Genomic DNA, 8,618 nt, shown 5'->3' on the forward strand with positions numbered 1-8,618 from the left:
ACACTTCTCAGTGAACTTGATGCAAGAGATATGAAAAAGTAATTTGCATAGGGAGCCCAGAAGGAAGAGCCTACATATTAGGAATTTCTGGCTTTGAATAGGGCAGGAAACTTTTCTAAACCCAGAGAGCATTCACCTCCATGGGCTGGTATGTTATCTTTCAAAGTCTAATGACCTAACCAGATCTTCCAGCTTTATGAATACAAACTGCATAGAACTTCTGATAACCAGGGTTGATGTAGTCCTAGATAACAGGGATACATCAGGAGGTCAGAGGAAAACAAGCTTGATTCTGACAAAGAAAGAAGGACTCTCCTATCAAGAAGAAAAAAAACCCAAACAGTACATATCTCTAGTCAAATTTTCAAAGAAGCTTCTGCCATGCATGCTCAAGCAGATTATCCATGTCCTCCAAGCCAACCCGCACACCTGTGCACACAGGCAGAGCTTCTGAGCAGGTAAGTCCTACGGGCACAGGACAGGTATTCAATCCACAGCAAAGCTAGTAGCACCTTGCAGCCATGTGCGTGAGTGACCGTGTGCTCAGGTGGAAAGTGTTATTTGCATGGAGCCTCTGTAGAGAAATGACACAAGCAGAAAGTAGCAGCTGGGGCGCACTACAATAATAGACTTTTACCAGCAAACTTTTACAACAGCCATTGGAAATGAGTGGCCAAGCAGAAAACAGTCTGGTGATGTACTTGGAACATAATGTTCCTGAGGTTGTATCCCATCAAAGCAAAACTGGAAAATAAGCAGTATCTGACCGTGGAGAGCCAGAGAGTGGGAAACTCTCCCAGCCATTGCTACTTGTCTGCCACACAAGCAGGCTGCTGGGTGGGGGTCTCTTCTTCCTGCCCTTTGCTGTTGTTACTACAAGCTAATGTGACCCACCTACTCCAGGCAATAGCTTATGGTCACTCTTGTGGGCACACTCTTATTTTACAGCCAAAGTGAGTTTGGGCAGACTGGTTGCCTTCATCATGGAAGGGCAATTAGAGGAATAAATATGCTGATCAGAGGAGTTCAGGTGATATAGCTACAGCATTTTAAATTCACACCCCATTTTTATTTTGCAGTCCTTTGAGCAGATAGGCCTGATAGTTTCGTGGTTGCTATTTAGAAATACACAGGCATGTCTGACTGGAGCCATCTGCTTTCAAACTGGGGAGGACAGCCTGGCTTCTGTCCATATTTGGATGTTTCTTTGCAGCCATATGGAAGAAAAATAGTTTCAAACTGGAAATGTCAACATGGGGGAAGTGGCTGCAGAGGTCCCCAACGCTGGGTGAAGAGGTGAGTGAACACCCTGGGCTGAGCTATGCTGCCGCATGGGCTGGGCAGTAGCTACGCCTGCGGGGACAGGGAAAACAGGTAACAGACTGGGAAGAGGCCATGGGCTTTGCTGCTAAACTGGGTGTACGTAGAACTTTGGGGATGCTCTGAAGGGAGGAAGTGAATAGCAGGCTAACACGATCTGCAGGGTCCTGGCACAAGGCTGCAGAGCACGTGGGGCTGAGCGAGGGTTGGCGGCGAGGGTGGAAGTGGGTACAACGGTTCAAACCTACATACATTCAAAATCTCTCTCACTGTAGCTGCGTCTTTGCTTCTCCAGATTGCTTGATGCTGACTTGCTTATCAGGTCCCCAAATCTCTCGATTGACAAAGTCTTATCCAAGTCCTCATCGTCCTCGGCACCAGGAGAGGCTTTCTCTGCGCGATCTCTGCCCTGCACAGAAATCGCCAGACAAGAATCAAACACTGCAGACCTCTACAGCCCTCTGGATCTTCCTGCCCTGCAAACGGTGCTGGGCTTGCTGAGGAGCAGCAGGCTCCACACAACAGGGCTGGGCATAGTTTCTCACTTAGAGGCACAAAACCAAGAGCCAGAACACATCAGCAAGCCTCCAAGCCACACTCTGCAGAGATACCTTAGCAGTCCTCCACATCTCCCATGAGTGGCAGGTATCAAGGGACTATGTCAGTGCCTGTCTTTCCTGCTAGAGGAGATACATAGCTTTTGTTTAGCTGGAATTTCTCTCTCCTCACATCTAACTGCTGCCCTCTGGCCCTTCCTTTGCCCAGTCTGCCATCCCTCCCTTTCTTAGACCTCCTCTGTATTTCCCCCTGGGAAACAGCATCCCTGCTCTGGTGAGCTGCCCTTGGGTCACTGACCACCCTGTGCCTTCCCACCTCCCCTCCGCACTCCTAGGGGCCTCCTGTTCCCCTTGGCATGCTTTCTTCAGGCTTTTCTGCCCATTTTCCTCCGTCTCAGGCTATGGGTGCTTCTCTGCCTTTTGCTGGTGGAGACACTCCGAGAAGAGCATCACCAGGTGACTCCTGTCCTTTCTGCCTCCTGAGCAGCTGCAGCTGGCAAAATTTTCCGTCAATATAGCCGAAATGCCAGTGCGGAGCTGTTGTGGACTCCCGTGTTTCCATGGAAACAGGAGGAGGCCCAACTGTGACAAATCTGTCTGTGCTGGGCGGAAAGAGGGAGCAAGGCGCCTTTAGCCGAGTTGTGCCTCTCCTCGCATCCCCCGGCTGTTCCCAGCCGTGCCCTGGGAACGGCTTTGTATCTGTGGGTGAGACCGCTTCTCCTCTCACCTTAGCATGGGTGTCCCAAGCCCAGTCTAAATGGGGAGAGTCTAACTGCAAGCTGCCCAGCTCCTCCTGCGCTTGCCTACCCCACCCAACGGCACGTGAAGGCACAGGGACCCCACAGAGCAACCTCTGGCCTTTTCTGGACCACAGCTTGCTGTCTGCACGGAGAGTGGATGTGGGCTCGTGGGCAGCCTTGGGGCACCCTTCGCACAGACCTGTCCCTAGTGAACGGAGGCTGCGTCTCCTACTGCAGCAGGCTGCCAGGACGCAGGTCCCGCACTCAGCCCGGCAGGAGCACAGTCCCCGGGGAAGAGACGGCCCCGCTGCTGCTGGATTCCCACCTCACCTGCTGCAGGTCGATGAAGACATCTCCTACGGGAGGGGACTCTCCAGCTGCCATTTTGGTTCAGGACCTAAGGGCCTGGGCAAAATATCAACCCTTCTCTTTCACCGGCAGGCACCCAGCAAACCTGGAGAGTGGCATAACCTGTGGAGAGAGGGCAGGACAAGGGAATGTCGTGGGAGACTGCTGGCCACTGCCCTCAACCCCCCTGGCTCCTAACCCAGAGAGGTCACCTCACCGGCCCTCGGGGACTGTCCCCGGCATCACTAGGACAGGCCTGTCCCCTGGCACACTGCAGCGAGGGGGCGAGGATGGCCCAGCCTGCGCTGCTTTGTGCACCGGCTCCCACCATTCAAGGACAGGTGGGACCCTGTCCTCCTCCGAACGACCTGCTGGGTGGAGGGTGCAGGGACCGACCGAGAGAGCAGCTACACACGGCTCCTGCACGGGCTGTGCGAGAGAAGGAAAGGCTTCCTGCTCAGCCACCTCTCCACCAGCACATCTGTGCAAAGCCGGGGTGCGACTGACCGCCGGGGAAGGATAAAGCTGGAGAGATCGGGTGCCGGGAAGGCATGCCAGGAGCAGGTAGCAGAGTGGTCCTCCGCCACCTAGCTTTAATTGGGCAGATCCCAAAATGGCCAGAAGGAACCTCAGAGAGATCTGTGCAGCTCAGAGAGACGGCACGAGGACAAACAGTTCAGCATTCAAACACCAAACACAAAACAACACGTTACAGGGAAAGAGGCCAACCTTCAGACTGCAGAACTGTGCCCTGTCTGCACCGGCATGGCTGAGGGATGCAGAAGACCCTGCGGGCAGCCCGAGGGAGCACTCTGCTCAATATGCGACTGCAAGTGAAGAAGGCAATGAGGTGCCACGGTTGACAAGGAGTGGGATGGAGACTAACACAGAAACAGCTGTAGTCATATCATCTACAGCAACAGCGCAGGCTGATCTCAGCATGGGCGGCACCCCAGGAAGAACTGGAGATGGCGCAGAGACTGGCACCAGGAAGATGCCGACCTCCAAATACTCATCTGAACTCATACAGAGAAGGAGAGAAGGTGTAAGCACATGCACATGCACAGTGCTCTGGACACAGGGATAAGCGAAGTGTTCTCATCTCACAGCACAAGAAAAGGGACATTCGTTAAAACTACAAGGCTAGAATACAAATTAATTCAAAACTGGCAAAATAAAACATTTTTTTTTCAGTGATATGATGGAGGAGGAAAAAACTGCAAAGTCAGAGGATAGCTTGGCCATCTCTCCAGGTAACAAGTTGTCATATTTGTGACAAAGAAAATTACAAGAAGTTAAACCCACCTTTCAGAACAAGCTATTCTTCAGCTATGAAAGCTTTGGAAGGAGTATTAAAGGTTCTACCCTGGTGATCTGCTGAGGGGTTTCCTACTATCTCATCTGAAGTACTTAGTATGGGCCACTGCTCAAGACAGGCCACAAAAACAGATGGTCTAAAGGTGACACCAGTATGGCCACTTCATCATCCCTTCTTCTATCTTTGAAGATCTCCAAAAAGTGCTACTCCAGTCTCTCCTTACCCTGCCTACCTGAAGGGCTTAATTCAAACAAAAAAATTAGCTTATTCAAACCAAAAAAATCCCAAGGCCATCCATAAGGCAAGTTTTTGAGGAGCTAATCTGACCACTGATGAAGCATGCTCCTTTCGTCCACCCTTCTAATTATCAGGAACAAGGCAAAACTTAATGGAAGAAACTCCTCAAACACACCTCATTGGACTCTTCAGTAATTGAATCCCTCGATGAAACCTGAACAGCTCAAGAGAAATATGCTGCCAAGACAGACATCTAATAAGCAAATGCAAAGTCCAGGCCATAACAAACAGGATAGAAAAGAATGAAAATACCCACTCCACTGTGAAGATTACAGCTTAAGATCTACAACTTGACACCCTGTTTTCCAAGAAAGACAAAGCAAAACAGTTCTAAGAGAGAAAGCAGAAAAAAGGAGAAAGGTCTGGAAATCATCTGTAAGCAGAGACTGAGCTGCTTTTTAGTAGGAGACTTCATAGAGAACAGGGTAATACACGGCTTTTATTTCCTTTCGCGTTTAACTCAAGAAGAGTTATATCACGGGTATCATTCCATGAAAGCAAACTGCAGTACATTTGAAACTGAAGGCAGGGAATGCTTTATTCCAGTGGGAAGAGTGAGCAGGGGAACTTGGCTCTGCAGTCCTGCAGGGCCACAGCATCACGACTGTTAAAGAAAGGATTGGGTATTTGTAAGGAATATAACATCCACAGATACACACTGCTAGCAAAAACGTGTTGCAAGCACTACTACTTCAGTGAATAAAATGACAACGGGTCTTTGGACTGCAGCTCCTGTAGTGGCAGAATCCCTGAAAACTAGCGAAATGGTAAAGGTAATTTAACAAAACAAAAAAAGCCAATGCTCAGCTCCACCTCTGTGCTACTAATGTGCCTTGTGGGGCCTCCAAAGGAAACTGCAAAACTATCAGCAATGCTGTGAAACAATGTGCTTTGTTTCAGGTCAAGCTCAGGTTTGTCTGGAGCTGGGCAGAGGCTCACAAGGGCATTCGTGCTCCGGGCGGGAGGAAACCCACGCCCGGGAGAACTGCTGGATGAAACGAACTCTGCTGGCTCCAGCTTTGCAAGATGTTACACTGAGTCTAAAACTACAGCCTCACTGCCTAAAGGAAGTTAAAACAGAGGGAAAATCCAGCACTTAGTCTTTCTTTACCCACTGAAGCAGTGTATTCTGAAATATGCTGAAAATATGTCACTCTAATGACACTGCTGAACAGCTAAAAGCAACTCAGCTGTACTAGCAGTAAAGTAAGAAAGCCCTTGGGACATGCTTTGAAATTTCAGAGGGATTGTGAGGTGCCCACAGGGTTTCCATCAACCCCCTGCTCATCACCCTGTGAAAGTGGGATGCGATGCTCTGCGAGCTGGCGGGGCTTGGGGGCAGAGCTGCTGGAGGGGTCTGCCGCTTTGGGGCCAAGAGAGGAGCGAGGATGGGAGGTACGTTCTCCGAACCTAACCCTACCAGCTCTCCTGCCTTCTCGAGAAGGGAGAGCTAGTGGCCTGGGAGCACTGGTGTGCCTTTTCGGTGCGTTAATTGAAGGCTGGCCACTAGAGGCCACTTACCCCTCAGTCTGTGCAACCTCTGGGAGAAAGGCTGGATGGACACCTACTTGGATCTGGCCTGGCTTTTCTAGTACCCACAACAGACGGAGTTCGGAGAAAAGCAACAAAAAATTGCCACTAGGCCAGAGGGATTGATTTATAAGGAAAGGTTAGGAGCTAAATTTGTCTAGTGCAATATGGGATGACTAAGATGGGGAGGGGACAAGCCAGCAGTCTGGAAAGATCTCAAGGGTGTAAAACACGATTAAAGATTTTTTTTTTCAAGCGGCTCTGCACAAAGGGCCTTAGAAATGGGTTAAAATTTAAAAGAGAAACTTAAAATGAGTATCAGGGAGAATTCTGCTAATAAGCATCAGATTGAAGTGCCCAGGCTGCTGGCATCACTGCCTGGGCTGCTGTAAGAAGAACACAAGACAAAAGGGGAAAGAAAAGAAAAAAAAAGCCCAGTATAGAAAACTGAATGAATGATACCTTCATCCTACTGTACCTTCTGGTTGTCGGGAGTACGTGATTCAGCATTCCCACTAGAAGTAATTTTCAGTAATAGAAGCATCATGCCAGCAGGCCAGATTCAAAGGGAGGCCAGAAAAATCCACAGCCTGCCGACCTGTGCGCACTCACACCTCCCTGCTCCCTCCGCAAGCGCATGAGTAAACAGAACTGGCTCACCCAAATCACCGTACCTTGTACCGACCGCCCAGGCTAAATGAATGCTGAAGGAAAGCGAGCAGGCGTGCTCCTGCGATGCTGGCAGCTATGGCATCTCCCACATGTTGCTAACAGGGCTTCCCCCAACCCCCAAAGGCTGCTTCACAGTGCCAGTGCAGGAGCTTTCCTGCTTTGCTGAGAAAAACGCATCTAGCATGTCTTCAAGGGGCAAAGGCGAGCAGTTCACATTGCCCCTTTGCAATAAAGATGAGCCGGGAGGGCTACAGCAGGCTGCCCCAGGTCCATGGGCAAGGGGCTGCATGGAGACAGCCATCAGGCCCCGCATCCATCTCCTCAGCTCTTCCCTAATCCCCGGGCCATCGGGCTGAGAATAATTTAGCCGTGGAGTGTCTAGACAAGGAGTGGATGTTAAGATAGGGATAAAGCCAGAGGGGCAAAGCTGGTTTGGGGATAGAGGAGGAGAAGAGACTCTAGCTGATAGACACAGACGGGAAGAGCTCAAAAAGGAGAAGGATTAGAGGCCTGGGAAGATTTTCCCGGGAAGACATACTGATGAGCCTGTCCACGTAGGACAGGAGCAGGAGGAGTGCTGCTGCGTACACCGAAGCACTCGAATGCTGCTGCGACAGTCACAGCCTCCGAGTCGAATGAAACAGGAGTGGGCTGCGCGGCCCCTACTTCTGCCCTGCCACGGTGGAGGAAGGGGGACACACGCCAGAATGAAAAGGCAACACACAAGACAGTAAACACACAAAGTTTTCAGGCATGAAGGGCTTAACCTGTGGATCTCTCTGCCACCTGGCTACGCTGAAACTAAGAAGACAGAAGTATTTGGTAAGGCTTAAATATGTCAATGAATCCGACACCCTGTTGAACTAGCCTGGATAAACCACCGTAGCCATTCACTTCTGAAGCACCTGCTCCGTTCCCCGACTCTCCCTTCCCAGGACCCCCACGGAGGTACCGGATGGGACAGAGCTCCCACGGCCGACAGACACATACACGGACACACGGGAACAAAACCCACTCCAGGATGAAGTACCAGCACCAGACAGTGACAAGGAGACACCCCTCCACTGGACGTACAGACGGCTCTGACAGACAGACACACGTACAGCCGGGGGAGCGAAGGGACGCAGGCGGGCACAGGGGATGCGCTGCACCACGTTACCGTGCCGTGCCGTGCAACCCCTACGGTACGGTACGGTACGGTGCGGTGCGGTGCGGTGCGCGGGACCGCACCACGCCGTGCGGCATCCAGCACCGGGCACTGCGCCGTGCCCGGCACCGTGCTGCGTGCCGTGCCGTGCCGTGCCCCGTGCCCCGTGCCATGCACCGCCCTGCATGCCCCATGCCGTGCCATGCACCACGCACCATGCCGTGCCATGCACCATGCAGCGCCCTGCGCACGCCGCGCCCCGCACACGGCGGCCCGGGGGAGGGCGGCCAGGCGGGCTGCCCGGGCTCTACGGGGTACCGGCACCCGCCACGCGTGTCCGCGGGCTGCTGCAGCCGGGGCAGCGAAGGAGGCAAGCGCCGGGACCCACCACCGCCCCGGCCCCCGCCCGGCCCGTACCTCGCACCGCCGGAGAAGGAGAGCCGCCCGCCGCCGCGCCGCGCCCCGGCCCCGCCACCGCGCTCCGCCCGACACGTGCCGTGCCGTGCCGTGTCGCGTCGCGCCGGCGGCGGGCGGCGCTGCGGGCCCGGCCTCCCGCCGGCCCTGCGCAGGGCGCGGCGCGGCACGGGCCCGCCGCCCCTCCCGGGCCGCCCCCGCTTACCGGTGGGGCTGCGGGGCAGCGGCGCGGGGCGCTCCCCCGGCGGCGCGGGGCGGCGGCGGCGGGGCGGGGG

At 53.3% G+C, this 8,618-nt stretch overlaps 1 protein-coding gene across 1 annotated transcript in view; it reads right to left on the minus strand.

Moving 5' to 3' along the window:
• The window catches only part of SLC4A3 (solute carrier family 4 member 3), a 33,388-nt gene extending 24,972 nt beyond the window's left edge, over positions 1 to 8,416 (minus strand). Inside the window, exons 1-3 of the mRNA XM_075028596.1 lie at positions 8,347 to 8,416; positions 2,948 to 3,088; positions 1,573 to 1,729 (exon numbers count right to left, since the gene is read on the minus strand). Coding sequence (XP_074884697.1) covers positions 1,573 to 1,729; positions 2,948 to 3,001 — 211 coding nt within the window. The 5' untranslated portion in view covers positions 3,002 to 3,088; positions 8,347 to 8,416. The remainder of the gene's footprint in view (positions 1 to 1,572; positions 1,730 to 2,947; positions 3,089 to 8,346) is intronic.
• Between the last annotated feature and the right edge of the window lie 202 nt (positions 8,417 to 8,618).

This window comes from Buteo buteo, chromosome 5 (assembly GCF_964188355.1).
Source record: "Buteo buteo chromosome 5, bButBut1.hap1.1, whole genome shotgun sequence".
Classification (NCBI taxonomy): domain Eukaryota; kingdom Metazoa; phylum Chordata; class Aves; order Accipitriformes; family Accipitridae; genus Buteo; species Buteo buteo.